General features: G+C 37.4%; 1 protein-coding gene across 1 annotated transcript in view; it reads right to left on the bottom strand.

Annotated features, from left to right (window-relative positions):
* The window catches only part of ITGBL1 (integrin subunit beta like 1), a 209,719-nt gene that overhangs the window by 22,664 nt on the left and 166,462 nt on the right, over positions 1-20,593 (bottom strand). The window contains exon 8 of the mRNA XM_049647174.1: positions 5,845-5,961. Coding sequence (XP_049503131.1) covers positions 5,845-5,961 — 117 coding nt within the window. The remainder of the gene's footprint in view (positions 1-5,844; positions 5,962-20,593) is intronic.

Here is a 20,593-nt window from a genome sequence, read left to right as displayed (position 1 = left end):
AAGCCCCAGCAGACTCACCACCGAATCTCCAGTGCTGGCAAATAGTGGAGGCTCAATAAATATTTGATGAATTAATGAAGAAATAAATGATAACTTCAGCTTCAACCAGGCAGAGGTTGGAAGAATTTCCATATGAAAACATTTAATTAGAGTTTGAAAAGAAGAGTCTGAAGCTGAGGAGAATGTAGCAAAGAAATCACCTGGAGAGACTGTCCTGAACATCAACGTGGGAGATGCTGAGATTGCTCAAGGGCAACACACAGCAAGTAGAAAGACATCCAGGAGCCATTTCAAGGGAAATATAAGATTTATTGGTAGGCTCTGGGAGAAGAACAAGGGAAAGAAATAAAGTGGTTATAAGAGAAGTGGGAGAAGAAATGGGTAGGACAGGGGTCTCCGAGGCTCAGAGGGGAGACCATTTCAATGGGGGCTTTAGAGTACCCACAACTCTGTGTTTACACCTGGTCACATGCTGGGAGAACTGAAAATCACCAAGGATGTGCGTGACTAGGACTTATCATAACCTTAGGGAGAGTCAGTTATGTGGAATCGTTGAGGATAGACCAAGTTTACATGGGTTTAACACTGAACCAAGAGGAATGCTGTAAGTTTAGAGGCCAGAGGGAATGGTATCAAGGAGATAAAATTACTTAAGGGCATGTGTGGGTTTGAAGGGCAGAGCAAGGCTTTACAGGGAATAAGCATGCAATGAGTATTTGCTGACTCAATTACTGTGATGTGCTATATACATGATAAGAGGGGTTTCACTAGGATAATGGATATTTTTAGATAAGACTGAGAAATACAGAAACTTTGGTAATGCATACTGTGACCCGAGGAACCCCAATGGCCAGTGTCTTGTTAATTATGCTCTTCCATGCTTGGGAAAATCTATGAGAAGCTCCCCCACAGAAGCTGCACTGCTGAATGAGAGCCACTAAAAATATGGCGGCCACTTTGATTTGGTAGCTCAGTGTCAAGTGTGAGGAGAAAGACGGCTTTATGCAAAAAGTAGACAGGAGAAAACATTCATTCTGTCTAAAACGGAACATCAGAAAGTCACAGTTCTGAATAATAAACTGATCTTACAAAAGGCATTAATAAGCAAACATGGAGCCCTGTTACACATCCCTTAGGGTTTACTGTAGTCCACAGCAGAAACTTCTGCCTGAGTTTGTTATGTGTGCCATTCTCTTTATATGTATCTAATACCAGTAATAATAATACATGATGTGTGCATATGTAAGTGTATGCCATACATATATACACTTATATGCTGGCTACTTTATCTGCATTAACTCTACTAATCTTATCGTAACTCTACAAAAGAGGTATATTATGATTATCACTTTATAGGTGAGAAGTAGAGGTTATGTCAACCGTCTCAAGTAATATTGTTTGTAAGTGGCACAGCCAGGGCTGGGGAAAAAATGCTCCCATCTGTAGTCTTGACTGCTTCACTGTATTGCCATTTATATTTCTTAATATTCAAGTACATTTGCATTTGCATGAAAAACACAGGAACTTGTGATCGCCTCATCCACTGGTTTAGTATGCTGTACACTTTAGTACCAAAGTTACCATAGGTTCAAACATGTCAATTAATGTCATGTCTCCTGTATTTTCTTTCCAGAGAAGAGCGGAGACAGAGATGAAATTCAAGACTATGATAACCAAGGCTCAAGTAATTCCTCCCCTAAAGCAGTGCTCTGAAAATAAAAGAATTAAAATCACAGTACCTTTATTAGCTGTCCTAAAGAAATCCCACTTTGAGCCCACGCGCAAAGCTGCGGTGGGAGGTAATATTCCCAGTGAGAACATGAATTACAGCTGATTCTCATTATTTGAAAATTCTGTATTTAAGAATTTGCTTACTCACTGAAATGTATTTGTATCCCTGAAATCAATACTCATTAAAGTTTTCCAGGTCATTTGAGCACACAGGCAGAATGGTTCACGTTCTCAGCTAAGGCCAAAGAAGATCACGCTCTGCCTCTTGTGTTAGCTCTTACACTGTAAAGAAGTGTCCTTTCTGCAGTGTATTTAGGGCTATGCTTTTCACATTTTCATGCTTTTTGTTGATGATTTTGATGTTTGAGATGTCCCCTAAGTATAGTGCTGAAATGCCTCGTGTACCTAAGGGCAAAAAGGCTGTAATGTGCCTTACGGAGAAAACACCTGTCACATAATCTCTGCTCAGGCGTGAGTCATAGGGCTGTTGGCCATGAGTTCCATATTAACGAATCAAGTATGCATTATACAAGGTCTTTAAACAGAAATAAACATAATACAATGGTATCTATCGATCTGTTGATGAAAAATCCTCTGACCAGAGGCAGGAAGTTGGCCCCGTATTTTTCTTAGGAGCAATGATTCAGTATTTGCTAATTCAGTGTTCACGGAAACTTGATAGACTATAGCTACCATGAATGAGAAGACCAGACAGTGCCTTGTTGGGGAATACTAAACAGAGTGTGTGTGTGGGCTGTGAGTTATATGTAGCTTTTCTAGCTGTATGTTACTTAGGATAAACATGAGTAGGCCATTGATGGGGAAATCTCTCCCTCTCCGTCCTGGAACTATCCCTCTCCAAACAATAGGATTGACCATCCAGAGTAAAGACTCAAGTAAATGACAAGAAAAGCAGAAAACACACTGACTTGTATGTATAAAGATGCATGCAGAAGTCCTAGTGAAGAAATGGTGGCAGAATTTAATGTCCCACACTGTCACCTGGGCTGGTCAGCTCAAGGAGCTTTGATGAAGCAGAAGAAGGAAGGAAAAACAAGTCATTGTTACCTAAAGACAATCTTTTAAAATACCAGTATTACCCAACCCTAAATCTCTCAAGGAAATTATTCACATATGAAAGTGAAATTATGAATAACATACAATATTTTCAAGGGAAATGTCCAAGAATTGTTTTCCTTTACATACTTGAAAGGTATTCGGAAATCTTTGGTGGATAAAGTGTTTTTAATAAGATTTAAAATATGAAATTAAATGCATAGGTGATTTTCTTTTAGATCTGGTTTTTACAATTTAAGAAAAAAAGCACTGAGACGATGCATCCAATTATAGATTATAGTGATCAAAGATACTATGCATATCTGGCTGCTACGTGCCTGCTGCTGGCTGGGCTGTGCTCTTCTTTTGAGCACACGGGAGCAGCAGCAAAGTTCTGTCCAAACTCAAAAATGCCTTTGTCCTCTGATAATTAAGTTCCATGATACCATCTCTATTCGGTGAGATCAACCACCTAAGAATTAATTTCTCACTGTGTGAGTAAGGATCTTCCAAGTTGTAACCAAGGCTATAGCAGGAAGATAAGGGGTGTTAGCATGTCTACAGCTATTGTCTAATCTACTGCGTTACATCCTGTATCAAGTAAGGCTGGATCGGATGGTTGGCAGAATCTAACCAGTATTGAAGAATAAGACTGTGCTGGTTTGTCTGCTGCACTATCCAGAGAAGACACTCAGGCCACCCGGCATGAGTGGTCTGTTCCTTTGGCAGATATATTTTGGCAGCTGCAGCTGGGCCCACCAATATCATCCTTACTGTTCTGGGGACTTCCACCCGGTGCCACCTGGGGTTCTCGGCCCCAAGGGTGTCTCTAGCCAGAGAAGACTGCTCTGAGATCATGCGTGTACCTTTGAGGCATGCTGGATGTGGCAGGCGAGCTCATGGCTCCTAGAAGCAGTCCTCGACCAATGACTGATGGAAAAATCAGAGTTGTGTGCTTCACTTGGGCTCCCAGAGGTTCATCTCCTGTCCTTGGATGAAGCTACAGTTGACCGCCGTGGTAACTGGATTGATAACACCATCGTAACTGACTGCCTTCCCTTACCCACTCTCCTACAATGTATCCTTCACCTTTTCAATACATTCCTTGCATTCAAATCCTTATCTCTGAATCTTATTTCCCACAGAGTTCCCCTACAAAGTGTTCTAGTCTCCAGCACAATTACATTTCTCATTGGATGTCAAGTAACTGGTATCCTGGTTTATACATTGGTGTTTTACTAGTTTAGCTAGTGAAAATCAGTTTTCCCGGGGGCACAGATAACTCTGGGTAGATGGACAAAATACAGAGAGTATAGACAAGCAGAGTCAAGTATTAGTGTAAAAAATTACTTTGTGAGATGTTCTCTCACTTACCTAACACATGTTTGATTTCATCTAGCAGGGAGTTATACAGATTTGTTGTCATCTTTGATTTCCTCCCCAAAGTTGTAGAGAGAGATGCACTGGGGGGAGGGGGCCTATAATTTATGGGTATGTAGATGTAATAGGTTTCTACAATATCAACCATTTCAACCAAGTTGCTGAGGCAGATGGGCAGGGAGACCCATGTGAGATAGACGCTCCATGTCAGAGATATGACAATGCTAATAATAAGAGCAAAGATGTGTATGTGGCTCTTTGTAGGGGCTTTAGATACCATTGTAAGAACTACATGAGTTAGGGAGCACTTGGGTGGCTCAATCGGTTAAGTGTCCAACTCCTGATTTCGGTTCAGGTCATGACCTCACAGTTCATAAGTTCAAGCCCCATGTCGGGCCCTTCTTTGACAGCTCAGAGCCTGGTTGGGATCCTGTCTCCCTCTCTCTCTCAAAAATAAATAAAGATTCTTAAAAAAATAATGAAATGAGTTAGTAAACATAGAGCACTTACCAGAAAAATAAAAAGACTATAATCGATTTAGATATTTCTGGTAACTGATACCAATGAAGAAAAAAAAAATCTAAACTAAAAATAATATTGCCAAAAAGTCCAAACAGTTTGATGTCACCCTGGGGAAAACTGTGGTATCGAGAAAGATCTGTGAACTGAACGTCAGAGCCCACATCCTGGGTTCTGCCACTTTTTAGTTTTGGGACACTGACACCTCTAACCTCACTCCCTGTCGCATCTGTGAATTGCAGAAAGCAGGAGCAATCTCTGGGGCTGTGCAAGGGCCTCTTCCCTTGGCTCACAGAGAAAGAAAAGAACAAAGGATGTTTGTTCAAATTGCCAGTGTGTTATAGTTGGTCAGAGAGAGAACAGAGAGAAAGACACACAGGGATGCCAGGTAAATGGCATCCCCGCCTTCAGTGAGCTGTCCGTGCATTTTGGTTTTTCCCTGATAATAGCACCCAATCACATTACAATCATTATCTGCTGGTTCTGGACACCTGCACGGAGCTGCAGTCTGCAGGCATCATCTCTACAACATGAAGTTTTGCAAGACTGAAACAGGACAATGAGGGTTGGCTCCATCCCCTTGGCTGCACGAAGCTCGGGTAGACACTGTCACGTTCGCCCTCAAGGACCCTCATTTGTGCTGCACTCCCTCTGCTGCCTGGCCTCTCCCTGGGTCCCCCTTGCTCTGAAGATTGTTACCTTCGGTGAGCTCCTGTTGGGTCTCCCAGCCATCATGGAAATGGAATGTCTATCTTCTGTGCTTTTGTAAGTAGAGTGTGATTTTACCACCACGTTTGCAGGTAATACATGCTTCCCCTACCAGTTTTTATTAGCAGAGCAAGAAACGTCATTTCTCACTGAGCAGGTGCAGCAAAACCTGTCACTATCTTCACAAGATTTAGCATAATCTCAACGACCTTTTGTGACCAGCAGGCTGCGTATTTTCACATATCCCTAAGTCAAGAGTCCAAGAAAATAAAGATCATTACAAACCGAATTGTATAATGCTTTTAGGTTTACTTGTATATTGCCTTCAGGTTATCTTATCTTCTTTTTTAACAGAGTTTCCTTCTGTTAAAAAAAAAAAGAAGAAGAAGAAGAAGAAGTAGGGTAAGAAAGGCAGGCAAAGCTGGCCGTGAAGCTGTGAGAAGTGCTTACCCCCACAGACCGTGCCGTCCAGGCCTTCACAGCGGCGGCCGTCGCATTCACACGTCTTGCCGTACACCCTGGAGTCTCCCGGAGGGTAGCAGGTGCACTTGCCACATTCGCATTTACCTGCAAAACGCACAGGGAGGGCACACTTGTTAGGAGGGTCACGGAATCGGCCAGGCTTCCAAAGGATACAGACAACTAACACACCATGAAGCCTGTTCCTGCTGCGCTTGGAAATAGTTCCACAGATAATTTTCTTACCGCCTCCGGCAAGACCAAGGCCAAGTGCCGAGGAGGCCGGGAGCTGGAGTGACGCTTTTGTTTTGTTCGGTTTTCAAGACGAACTCTCTTATCAAACCCTCTGGGCGTTTCATCTTCCACTTAGTCTGAAGATACCAAATCATACATATTTTGACATAACTTAGGATAACGTTGTCATTTAAAAAAAATATTTTATGTATTGTTACTGGGGCTCTATCAGCCACATAAGCAAACGATGTTCATAGGTACATTTCGAGGTGACGTTTTTTGACAATTGGGCATCAATTTTGTAATTCCTAGAACTCATTTTAACAGGGACCACGTATCAAAGTGCACGACCTTAATACCACTATTATTCTTGACTTGAAATTTTAAAGTTTAAGCGGTCTTTGCAATGAGTTGGATTCAAAGTTTGGAAACTCCTTAACTACTATCGTTATGGCTTTCATCATTATTTCTTGAGCTGTAACTACGTGTCAAACACTGCAATTCTTTGAATTCCATCATTTTGTTTTCACCATACCACACATTGACCAGCATTATTACTATCATTTTACTAAACAGGAGACAGACACGTACTGACGCCAAGTTCCTTTCCCCGGTGAACCAGCTCATAAGGAAGAGATTCAAAATTTATATCCATTCTTATTAACCTTAAAATTTGCGCACTTAGCCATGAAGCCAGACTGCATTTTAATATACTCAACGCAGCACCGGGAGGCTATACAAGAAAGAAAATTTCCCTTTGTCTGAGGAATCGGTGCTGGTTTGGCAGAAATTCAGCTGGGTGACTACTCCAAGACATCTGTTCCTCTCTGTCATTAGCCCAACCATCATAATTACACACCCACTGAAATGATCATAAGATGCTTTGGGGCTGACCCTGCAATGTTGTTAGTCATTCTGTTGCTGCGTTTGTATCTTGTTAAAGAAATTCTGAGTTGGTAGATGATGGAAGAAAGGAAAATTAGTATTTCGAATCATATAATTTCAGAGCTGTAATTAAAGATAATCTAATGCAGTGATTCATAATCTTTTCTGGCAGCAGAGGTGGGGGTCATGGTCCCTTTGAGAATCTGGTGGAAGACATTGCAAGAGATAGTGTTGTTCTGGCTGCCCTTCAACCTGTCTTCCTACTTGGAGATGGGTCCAGGTTCAGCAGGAGGCAGAGCTCTTCCCCTTCCCCAGGGATACTCCCTCTTCCTACGCACTGGTGGACAGAAGAGGGACACACCAGACAGTCTTGGCCAGGGCTTTGATTCTTGAGGGTGGAAGAAAAGGCACAGGGTCTGTGGCAGAGTTTGCAAGAGCAACAGCACAGAAATGAGTGTCCACGAGTGGAGGAACTCGGCACCCAGTTCCAAAGTGATGGCGGCAGGGGCTAGTTCTCGGCAGGGCCTTGCTTCCCTGGGCTGTTGCATGAACTGGTTGTCCAAGCTTGCACTCTGCACCTAAACCCTTCTAATAAAATCCTTTTCCATCCCAGTTAATGAGGTTGGTTTCTGTTGTCCACAGACAAGAACTCTAACTGGTAGACCCCAGATCTCTCCTTGGAAAAATACACCAGCACTCATTTATTTTTTTATAAAATGTCAAGAGGATCCATGACTTTCTGCAGTGTACTTAATAGATGAGGAAGCCCATGCAAGCAGAGGCTAAATGATTTATCTAAGGCCAGCAAAGTAGACATTAGCAAGATTGGTGCCAGAACCCAGATTTCCTGAGCCCCAGTTACCTTCTGGTGTACATAAACACATCCGCCCTCATCATGGGTGTGTGTGTGTGTGTGTGTGTGTGTGTGTGTGAATGACAAAAAATGTCATTTTTTTGACTGTGGAGACAAAGAGACTAACCACAGAACCATCAGCAGCACAACCACATACTGTTAACTAGTCCTGCATGGACAGATATGGGAACCTTCCACCACGTTATTCCTGAGAGGGAATGCAGTCCAGTTATCACATCAACATCAATTTTTAAGTTTGAGGGCATATGTATTTGTGGTGATAATTTATTAACATTTTAAGGCATTCGGGAAGTTTCCCGGATATGCATTATTGGTTTCTGTGCCTCTCTGGAAAGGATGACAGAAATGCTGGCATATGGATTCGGATATCAACGTTTCATTTATTTCATTATGGACAGTTTCTGTCTTGTATTTCTTCTATAAAGTTACACTGAAAAGTGTTCGTACTCAGCCCTAGGTTCATTTTTTCCCTAGCAGATTATAATTCAGGTATCCTTTTTCAAATATTGGAGAATAATTAGCCACTCTGCATTTCTTGGTGTGTTTTTTTGTTTTTTGGGTTTTTTTTTTTTTTGGTCATGAATCTGTTGGGGTTTTAAAAAGCTATATCAAGCCAACTGTTAGCTGACTTACTTTATAGCTACAGCTGTAATACAGTTCATAGGCTATAGAAACTTCATATGGAAAGGCAAAAAATCATAAATCAAGACAGGCTAATTTATTACAGAAAATTAATGAAGAGTCAGTTGTTCATACAGTCCACATATTAAAGTGCCTTATTTTGCTGTCTTAGTTCACAGCTTCAGTCCAGTCCCAACCAAGACATATACTTGCCAGTTAAATTTCTGCTCATCTTTCAATATCCAATGTCACCAAATCCACGATACTTGCACCCTGCTACTCATGTACCTTCACAAATACAGCAGAATCAACTGCCTTCTTGTGTGTCCTTATGATGTTTGAATCGATACTTACTGAACAGATGCACTAAACAATCACTGCATGTAAATAGTTTAGTAATATTCCCACAACACAGGAGCTTTAATGATAGAACTTAAATTTAGAATGTCTCCTCCAGAATAAATATGCCTTTCCAATTGGCCAGAAAAACTTCATTTGTGCTTCCCACAGTTACATCAGTGAAATATGTCCCACAGCAAGCCCATCACCTTTATTCACAAACCTACTTCTCTTCCTGTATCCTGTTATCAGGAGAAGGTCACCATCATTTGATGTGTCACCAAATCTTATATATTTGATATATGTATATATATCAAATATATATATATTTGATATATATGATTCCTTTTTTCTTTTAATAAGCTATTCTTCTCCTTCCAGTTTGAAATTTCATAAGATCCACTTTTTTTTTAAGTTCATTTGTTTATTGTGAGAGAGAGCAAGAGCAAGGGAGAGGAAGCAAGACTATGAGCAGGGAAGGGGCAATGAGAGAGGGAGAGAGAGATTCCCAAGTAGGCTCCATGCTGTCAGTGTGGAGCCCAATGTGGGACTTGATCTCATGGATCATGAGATCATGACCTGAGCCCAAATCAAGGATCAACCTACTGAGCCACCCAGGCGCCCCAGATCCACTTTCTTAAAACATGTCTATGATTATGTAACCCTTTTTCAATTAATGGTTCCATGGGACCTTCAAGGCAGAGATCAAATTCCTCAACAGAGCTCTCCACCCCTGGTCCAACTCACCTTTCCCAGTACACATCCAGTGTTCATAGTACACTCATGTTCAGAGACTGATTTTTGCTCCACTTATTCTCTCTGTTGTGCACTCTACCACTTTCTCTATACCTTCTAATCCAATGTTCAACAGCCAACTCAGATCTCCTCTCCTCTACGAAACTTTCCTCGCCATCCCTGTTGGGTTACCTCAATGAGTTGTTCTTTCTCTCTGATCCCACAGTAATTTGTACACACCCCTAGTAGATCACTGAATGTAAACTTTATACTAGATAAGCGCATGCTTGAATCGACCACAAATACTGAACTCTCTGTGGTCCAGGCTGACAGTGAGATTAATAACCTATTGGCAGCCAGCAAAGTTCTCTGTTGATGGAGTAGGAAACACTGACAGATTTATTGTCTTTCACTTTTTCAACAAGAGACTGAATCCAATCTCCTTCCTTTATTTGCTAAATGATATTATTATTTCAATGGCTATTTTAGTGTTGTGGAGATATAAATGTAGCTTCTCAAATGACTATCAGTATTCACATAAGTAAGAATGAAGGATGGTGGAAGTTTGTACGTCTAGTACTAATAAGTGCCATTTTGTATAACAAATTGGGAGGAGAATCTAATGAAAGATACACTCAAAGAAATACAAATAAGCCGAGTAATTTTTGAAAAGATAATTCAAGAACAGATGGAAAGGACAGAAATAACCATCTGAGAAGAAACTAATTCAGCCAACATCATCAATATCATCCAACCAAAACTTACGTGAACTTTACACAGTCTGTCCATTCCTATCACATTTTAAAAAAGCAGATAACCTTTAAGAGCACACAAAAAGTCAGTCCAATGATACATGGTATGGCAATCCTTATGTACTGTATTTTAAGGCTTATACATTAGCATAGAGTAATGACCTAATGCAGGTATCTAGAAGTTCTGATTTAAAAAGATTTTACTTAAACATTTCTAATTTGACACTTCCATGCAATAAAGAAACACTCCAAGACTGACAAAATGCAGTTCATACTGCTGTGCACAACTAGCCATTTTAACAAATAAAATACACCTCACTTTAATATCATCTTTAAGTTTTCTTACACTCACTAAGAGAGCTAAACACGTGCATATGTTGGCCTTGGAGTATACTTTTCTGTAAGTACCATGTTAAAATTTAAAACCCTCATGCACTTATTCCAAACTGACAGATTCCAAACTGTTTCACATCTGAAATTCAGCAAATATGAAGGATCTGTTTTGTGTGAAGCACCTAATCAGATATGGGAGTATAATTCTAAACAAGGGATATGTAAGTCTGTAATTTCTGCTATCCTTCTATATCCTATTTCATTTCACAAGGTATTAACTCCAAATAACAGTGTTGGAGAATGATATTTCCAAATATTACACACTTGTTTTGAGTATTATTGACAAAATTTACTATTATAATTACAAAACTGAATGGGCAACATTTTTAATATTTGTTTTAATAGAAAATTCATACGGTCTGTAGACATTTGAAAAGATACTCCCTTCTAAATCATATGGGAAATGCAAAGTAAAACCATATTGAAATTCTATCCCAAACCAACCACATGAGCAAACATTTAAGAACTGACTGTAACAAGTTTTGAAAATGGCGTGGAAACACAGGGCATATTTTTACAGCTGGTACAGTTATAAATTGGCAGAATATTCTGGAATACTGCTTAGCATTATCTAGTAAAGTCAATATGCATAATCTATGAACCAGCAACTCAATTCTTGGTCATATTCACTGGAGAAAATTATACTCATTTGTACCAGGAGATGTTCCAGAACAATCATAGCAACACTATTCCTAAGAGTCTCAAAGGAGACTCAAATATCCATCAGTGACAGAATATATAAGTGTCAGTTATATTCTTAAGGGGATCACTGTACAACAATTAGAGTGAAGGAGACACTGCTACTTGCCACATCATGCTTGAATCTTCAACACATAATGTAGAGTGCAAGAAGTTAGCCGCGAAATGACATATATTGTTTGAAATATTTCACAACACAACAAACAAGTCTAAACTTCATAGTGTTTGGGGATATATATTTAGGAGGCAAACTTTAAAGAAAGGCATAGAGGGTCTCCTGGGGGGCTCAGTCAGTTGAGTGTCTGATTCTTGATTTCAGCTCAAGTCATGATCCCAGGGTCCTGGGATCAAGCCCCATGTCAGGCTCCACGTGGAGCTTGCTTAAGATTCTGTCTCTCTGTTTCTCTCTCTCTCCCTCTGCCCCTCTCCCCAACTCTCTCTAAAATATTTTTTTTTAAAGAAAGGCATAGAACACCTTAAAAGTGAGAATAATGGTCATCTTTGCAGAGGAGGGTGTTGGTAGTAATTGAGGAGGGGTGGGTGGGAGCTCTTGGGATCCTGGAATTATTCTATTTTTGCACCCAGGTCAAGGCTTTGTATGTTACTACTTTGTAACGATTCATAATGTTATAAGTTAATATGCTATATATTTTCTTGGGCATCATGGATTATTTATCAAACAAGTCTCCTACAACCAGTGAGCTATGTTGCAAAAAGATCAGACCCTTTACTTAACTCATTCATTGGAACTAAATAAATTCCCAACGTATTCAACATTTAAATGTAGAAGTTTAACACATAAAATCCTGGACAGGAATATAGGTGGGAGTTTTCATAACCCTCGGGTGGGAAAGACTATCCAAAACATGACAACAAACCAGAAACACTAAAAAACTGACAAGTTTTACCATAAACAATATTTAAAACAATAACATAAGACTGACACATAAACAATAAATGGAGACAAAATATTTGCACAAATAAAACATAATAAAAAATAACTATATGGGGCACCTGGGTAGCTCAGTTGGTTAAGCGTCTGACTCTTGGTTTCAGTTCAGGTCATGATCTCATGGTTTGTGGGTTTGAGTCCTGTGTTGGGCTCTGTGGTGTCAGTGTGGAGCCTGCTTGGGATTTCTCTTTCTACCTTTCTCTCTCTGCTCCTCCCCCAAGCGCATGCTCTCTCTATCTCTCTCAAAAAAAATGACTATACATATGAGCTCATATATAAATTACCAATAATGCACACCCATGAGAAAAACAGACTAAGGACAAAATGGATAATTCAAAATAGAAATACTACATGATGATCAGTATTAACATAAATTATTTATATCTCTTAGTGAATCTCATGGAAATAAACTGCAAATTTAAAATAATTATACTTTGAAGGGAAGTCACCTGGTTCATTAAAATATTTGAAAGCTCCGAAAGTTTCAAGTTAATAAGATTTTACCTGATATAGACTGGAGAAACCCTAATTTACGGTGTTTTAGATTTTACTCACAAGATGCTTCAAGGAATAGACAAATAAAATACCTTTATTTTAATACCGAAGTAGAAAGAGAAAATAGGACTTTCTTTCTACCTATAGGATAGCTACGTACCATTAAATTATAAGATGAAATAAAAGAGCAGCTTGATACCTTTATAAAAGGTAGATTGCCTCATTTACATTTTTAGAAATTAAAAGGTTAAAACTTTATTTATTTATAAATATGTTTATAGCAGCATTATCAACAATAGCCAAATTATGGAAAGAGTCCATCTACTGAAGAATGGATAAAGAAGAATTGGTGTGAGTACACACACACACACACACACAGACAATGGATGTTACTCAGCCATCAAAAAGAATGAAATCTTGCCATATGCGATGATGTGGATGGAGCTAGAGTGTATTATGCTAAACAAAATAAGTCAGTCAGAGAAAGACAGATACCTTATGATTTCACTCCTATGGAGAATTTAAGAAACAAAACAAATGAACATGGGGAAAAAAAGAGAGAGACAAGTCAAGAAATAGACTCTTATCTATAGAGAACAAACTGATGGTTACCAGGGAGAAGGTGGGCGGGAGATGGACTAAATGGGTGATGGGTATTAAGGAGGGCACTTGTTGTGATGAGCACTGGGTGTTGTATGTAAGTGATGAATCCCTAAATTCTATACCTGAAACTAATATTATACTATATGTTAACTAACAAGAATTTAAATAAAAATTTAAAACTAAAAAATACTCCTTATTTATTAATCTCACTAGTTTTCATCCTTATTAACTACCAGAGCACAGCTATGGTAGAAATATTCGTTTAATTATTTCATAAAACTGGAGATTGTTAGAGATGGAAAATCATGGAGGATGATCAAGTCCAACTAGCCCTACAATTTACAGATAAGGAAAATGAGTCTCTGAGAATGAGATAATATGTTACTTTCTCAGGGACACAGGGTGAAAAGGTTATCTCTCAAGGTCACAGAGTGTGTGAAGGGATGGAAAGGTCAACTCTTATTCCTCAATTGTTTATAGAACTATTGTTGGTTGTCCTTTTTGATATTTAGGGATGTTTGGGTGACTCTTTCCAAATGAAAATAGAGATCTACAAGCATTGTCTGAAGAAAAGGTGTTTATCTCTGCTAGAAGCTGATTTCCCAAAACTGATATAAAGCTAACAATGTGAAACTGTGAAGGTGACATTTATTTTTTAGACTATATATCTCTTCTTCCTTTACCTCCTATTCCTCCTCTTCATCCTCTACTCCCTTCTTTGTCCTCCAACGAACCTCTTCCATCTCTCTCTCTCTCTCTCTCTCTCTCTCTCTCTCTCTCTCTCCACACACACACACACACCATGTTTGTTCCCTCCCTCTTTCTTCTGGGAATTTCTTTTCTTCTTGGATTCCTCTTCTTATACAATCTTAACCATGACAAATCTCTAAATCTTTAGACTCTGCCTTCTCCTACCCTTCACTCTTTTCAAACTTCTCTTTTTAAGGCCTCATTTCCACAGGGCACAGCTTTCAAACCATCAGTGACTAGTTACTATATGCTAGATGAGGAGATACAAAGATAAACAAGATAGACACTAATCCCTCATCTCATGTATTAACAGTTAAGGAAGAGTCCCTTCATAAACTAATTGGGTAAACCCATACTGCATTAGATGCTAATGACCAACTGAATCTTCTCCATTACTGCCAATAATATGCTTGTGCATTTGTGCAGGATTATAATCTGAAATTTTCAGACACCGCACGTTAGATATATGGACCTGAATAACAAAGACTGAAAACATCTGCAGAGACCATAACTGAAAACACAACACACAACCAAACACACAAAATCATTTCTACCTTATATGCTGACATTTGAGGTGTTTAGGTGGAGAATGATTCTCACTTCCTTCAAACTATACCGCATAGAAAACATGTTCGTGCTCAAGAATAGATTCAACTGGGCTCATCAACCTTGAATATCTGTACCAATTTGATCACTCCCTCATTCATTCACTCAACAAACACATTTTGAATATCAACTATGGGTTAAGTATTATGCTAGCTACGGAAGATACAAAATAATGGAGAACATTTAAAAACTTTCATTAGTGGAGGGACTAAAGGTGAAATATACAAGCACACACACCTGACAAGGTTAGAAAAAGTTTCTGATAAAGGTGACCTGGATGTGGCAATAAGTCTCAAAGTGTTTGTTAAATGTCAGTAAGGTAAAGAGAAAGGGAGATACATTTTGTGGCCCAGATACAACTAAAAGCATGGGATCTGACATTAAATAAATTTAGATTCTAATCTTGGCATGTCCACCATTAAATGTAATTCCTTGGAAGAATCAGTTAAACCTAATTTATTGTGGTCGTGTGATGGGAATAATAATAAAACTGGTAACAATGTTATTGCAAATGCTAAACGTTGTAGTGCATATAAAGTACATAAGACAAGGCCTGACACAAGGTAAGTGCTCAATAAACAATAGATGTTACTTACATTTTTACAATAGAAAACATGTTGGGAGGCTTGCATCTCAATTACTCACATAAAATCCATTCCTTTCCTATTCCATTTCTCTAAACAAACAAACAAACAAACAAACAAACAAACACCTGTATTTCCTGATCCAGAATGAGATTAACTAGGAAGAGCACTATATTCTCAAATGCACCTGTTAGTGCAGTAACAGCAGGCACACTCTCTATGACCTTATTTTCTTTCACTTTTTAAAATGGTAAAAACCACACTTGCAGTACATGCTCAATAGCTAGATAGTAATTAGAGGCTCACATAAAACAGAAAAGAGATTAGCACTTTACTAACACAGTCCTCCTTTGCCTAAAATAATAGGTTTACCATAGCAACCTGATTGCACTAGAAAAACTCCTGCCAAATGCATCCTAAGTTCTCCTGAAATTTCTATGAGATGGAATTAAACACTTGAGAACTATAATATTCTGTACCATTTCATCTGAGTACAAATATTTTGTGTGTGAGAATGAAGTAATCTCCCATCAGACATTTGAAAGGGAAGAAGAACGTTTCACCTCCTAAAATGGGAGGTGAGACTTCTCATAATTCAAGCCACATTGACATCACAATTATCAGCCAAGGAAGAGTTGCTCATGACTTTTAAAAATATGGATAAATGTCAATTCTTCTGTTTGTACTGTCTTAGTACACGAGGATTAGAGTAATCAATCATGGAATATGTGAGGAAATGAGACATTTAAGCAAATGTAGAACTAATATAATTTTCTGTTGCCTGCCCTAAAGTGCCTAAAACTGAAAATGGGAAATTGTGTACCAGGTCTCACTTTTCCCTAAATATTTTCCAATGTATCAAACAAAGCATCACTGAGGACATCCATTAGGCTTCTAAATTAGATTATGGCACTGTTTCAACCTTAAGATAGTTTCTAAAATAACAATTACTCAAGATTCATTTTTTTTCTAACAAAGACATTTATAAATTAGGGAGAAATATCACACTCATTTGTCAATGTAAGTCAGAAACCTTCTGCAGCAGGTCAAAGGTTTGAAAAGTCAGTGAATGACTGAGGTTAAAAAATATGGAGCTTAAGTAATTGATGAGTGTGGCCCATCATGAAGTGCCCAGTATCAATTAAAATAAGAATCTCCTTCTTCCTAGCGGGTGAACCTATTAGCTAGACAATGAATAGTACCTTGTTTAAGAAACAAGATCTGGAGATTCTGCAAACATAAATCCTATCATATCAGGGCCTTTTCTTGGCATTGACTTTAATTATCCCATTCTAGGTCGTAAATAAACACATACAACTGTAATTCACCATGAAAGACTCTATGGGACAAATGCCATAGGGTAGTCATAGGCAACAACTGCCATTCACCAGTGAGAGTGCTGTGTTTGATAGAATCAAAGAAATGTTTTTACAGAAAGTTTCTTGAAAATAAACTTTATTTGGGCAATGGAAGGGTAGTGTGGAATCAGGCCCTAGTCACTATTAAATCCTTGGGTTTTGTCACTTAAAAAAAAATTCCAAAGTGTGAGTGAATATATCACTTCCTTAATACACATTTCAGTGGTAATTAAATTGATTTGAAATAATTGTGAACTTTCTCCCCACATCAGAGATAATTAGGAAATTTATTTAACAAATTGAACAATGAAATATATGTCACAATAAATAATACATTTTCCATGAATGACAAGGTAGGCTTTTAAAATTAGAAAAAATTAACCAAAAAGCAATATTTCCTAATGATAGCTTTTTTTGTATTATTTTTGCTTCCTAATACTGATTTCACCAAATCATAAAACATTAGAAAAAACATTGTGTATATATATAAGTGTATACATAATATGAGAATGTATATATACAAGTACATTTAAATTTGAAGGTGACAGAACTCCTTGTGAGCAATTTATCCTCAAATGGTTCATGTAAAAAAGCTCTTTACACTATTCTTAGGTCTTCTAAGTTTGAAATTGTTTAAAAATAAAAATATTTTAAAATTTAAACATATGTAAGTAAAACTCTAGACATAATGTATCTAAGTAGCTAAATTTTCTTAAAAACTAAAGTCTTATCAATAATTATGCATATACCGACCCACGCATTTTACATTCAGTTTTGGGAAATATTCTTTAACATCATATTCAGGATTTAAGCCAATTTTTTCAATAATGCAGTGTCAAACATATGCAAGGCCTGGGAATTGCACAGCCAAAAATGTTAGAAATTCAATAAACTTAAAATTTATAAATATAGAAAACTTATTGAACTTCGGTATTTTACAGCACAGTTAGCATATTCAGAATTAATAGGTTAGAGTAATAAGGAAGCAGAGCTTAGTATACTGTAATAAATAACATCCTACTTGTCAGAGTATTCCCTAACGGAAGGCACTGCCATGACAGGGGTTAGCTCCCTAAGAAGGGAATCTTTGATAAGAGTTAAGAGTTTGTGTTCTTAACTCAGGAAGACCCAAGACAGAATTTAATACTGACTACTTATATGCTTAATAACCTAGGGAATAACTTAACCTATCAATTTAAAAATTTTCAAAATTGGGAATACCTACTTAATAAGTACCTCTAAAAATACTGAAATAAAAATCTATTTTTAAGTATTCGTTTGGGTTTCTTAAGTACCACTATGATGTTGGTTTGTGGCACAGTATTTAACATTTCAAAATTAAATAAACATGTAACTTAAAGAGTAAAAAGCTTCCCTAAATAGATCCACATATATAATAATTTTTTTTATATTTCTTATATAATTGGAAGTAGTATTCCATTTTTCAGAGCCTAATATGCTTCTACCTCTGTATGAACTTCCAATTTCTTTTTTTTTCCTCTGCCAACAATATCTTTCAGATAACTCATGGTCTGTATATTAAATAATGCTATTTCTTTAAAAGGGATTTTATAATGGCATTACTTTTCAACAAAACCCTATTGCACCTGAAATTCCTGTCTCCATTTTGTCTCTAGCTTCAATAATCATTTTTGACTAGCAAAAATCCAGCTATAAGATTAAGTCAAAGGCTCCCAAGGCAGCCTGGACTTAAGTGGCCAACAACCTAAAGAAAAAGAAACCAGAGGGATGTAAGTTCCACCTTCTCTGCAAATAATCCTCTTCCTGTATTGTGAAATCTGAAACTTTTTAGGGCAAGGAAAAAGCAACATCTAACAGGTGAATAAACTAAACAGAGCTTTGACTTCATCTAACTAGAAAAATAGCAATTGGAATTCAGGAAACTTTGAAAAAGAGGGCATTGACAGACGTCATATAAACATCCCAGGTTTTCACTTTAGAAATCATTTCAAATCCTAATTGGATTAATATTATCTATCTTCTTTCGCACATGTCTTCTAGAAAAAAAATCTCTTCAAGAAAGATAGCATAACTTACAAAATTCTACCAATTTTATTAAACTGTATTTATGCTTAATAAAAAAAAAACCCACATATGTCAAAAGATAGGCTAGAGTGACCAAAAATGAAAAAGAAAAAATAGACAATAAAAAGAGATCCAAAAATGATACAGATGACTAAACTGGAATTATCGGTAGTGGATTTTAGAATAACTATGATTAATATATTCAAGAAACTATGTTACTAAATGGAGAAATCCACCAGAGAATTATATGTAAAAAAATTAAATGGAAATTCTGAGTTTAAAAATACAGTAAATGAAATTAAAATTGAATAAGAGATACAATGGTAGATTAGACATAGAAGAGACGATCAGTAAAGTGGAAGTAAGTTGGTAGAAAATACCTAGACTGAAGCATAGAAAACAAAAAGAATGAGGGGAAGAGAGCATAAAAGACCTACTGGACATGAAATAATATGTCATGCATTGTTCCGAGAAATAAAAGATAGAATGAGGCAGAAGTAATATTTTAAGAGATCATGGAGAAAACATTTCTAATATGGGCTGAATTGTGCACTCCCCCCCAAAAAATCATCTGTTGAATTCCTAATCCCCAGTACCTCAGAATGTGACTATATCTGGAGATAGGATCTTTAAAGAGGTAATTAAGGTTAAAATAGGCCATTCAAGGGAGACTCAAACCTGGTGATTTTATAAAAGAGAAGATTAGAACATAGACACATCAAGGGAAGATCATGTGAAGACACAGAGAGAATATGGTCATGTACAAGCCAAGGAGAGAGACCCTCAGAAAAAATCAACCTTGATCCCATTTAATCGTGGACTTACAGCCTCTAGGACTGTGAGGAAATAAATTTCTATTATTTAAGCCACGCACTTGGTAGTAGTTTAGTATGGCAGCCCTAGTAAAACTAAAACAAGTGCCAAAAAATTTGAACTATAGATTCGAGAAGCTTCATGAAGCTTAAGGAGAATAAATATATAGAAAACCACAAATCTTAGGTGAGACACAGCATAGTCAATTGCTGAAAGACAAAGAGAGAGTCTTAAAAGTAGTCAGAGATAAAAAGATGCATTACCTTCAAAGAAAAAAATCAAGAACACTGACAACTGAATAATCAAAATAAATGCTTATGCCAGACAGCAACGGAATGACATTTAAAATTCTGAAAGAAACTGTCAAATTACAGTTCTATACCTAACAAAAATATCCTTCCAATTTGATTACAAAATGAAGACACCCCCAGACAAACAAAAACTAAAAGAAGCGATGACCAGAAGAGCCTTATCAGAAAAAATACTAAAGAAAAGTTTCTCACACACTATGAAAATGATCCAAAATATAAACACTAAAATAATGAAAAATAAAACCCAAAATATAGGGGAAAATATAAATGAAAAATGTCTATAGAATCAAAGTAATTTCTTATAAAAGTCAAAGGTTAGAATTTAAATTTCATGGTGGTATAATAACCTTGACACCAAAATCACACGAGGACATCATAGAAAACAGGTGTTCCAAATCAATCTCTCACAAACTTTGAATCCAGCCATTTTCTTTTATTATTTATTTATTTTTAAAAATAAATCCAAGTTAGTTAATATATGGTATAATAATGATTTCACGAGTAGAACCCAGTGATTCATCACTTACTCATCCCAACAAGTGTCCTCCTTAATGCTCCTTGTCCATTTAGCCCATTCCCCCACCAAACACCCCTCTAGCAACCTTCACTTTGTTCTCTGTATTTAAGAGTCTCTTATGGTTTCTCTCTCTCTCTCTCTCTGTCTGTTTTTATATTATTTTTGCTTCCCTT

This window comes from Panthera uncia (assembly GCF_023721935.1).
Source record: "Panthera uncia isolate 11264 chromosome A1 unlocalized genomic scaffold, Puncia_PCG_1.0 HiC_scaffold_16, whole genome shotgun sequence".
Lineage (NCBI taxonomy): Eukaryota > Metazoa > Chordata > Mammalia > Carnivora > Felidae > Panthera > Panthera uncia.
This window is presented reverse-complemented; position numbering and strand designations above follow the sequence as displayed.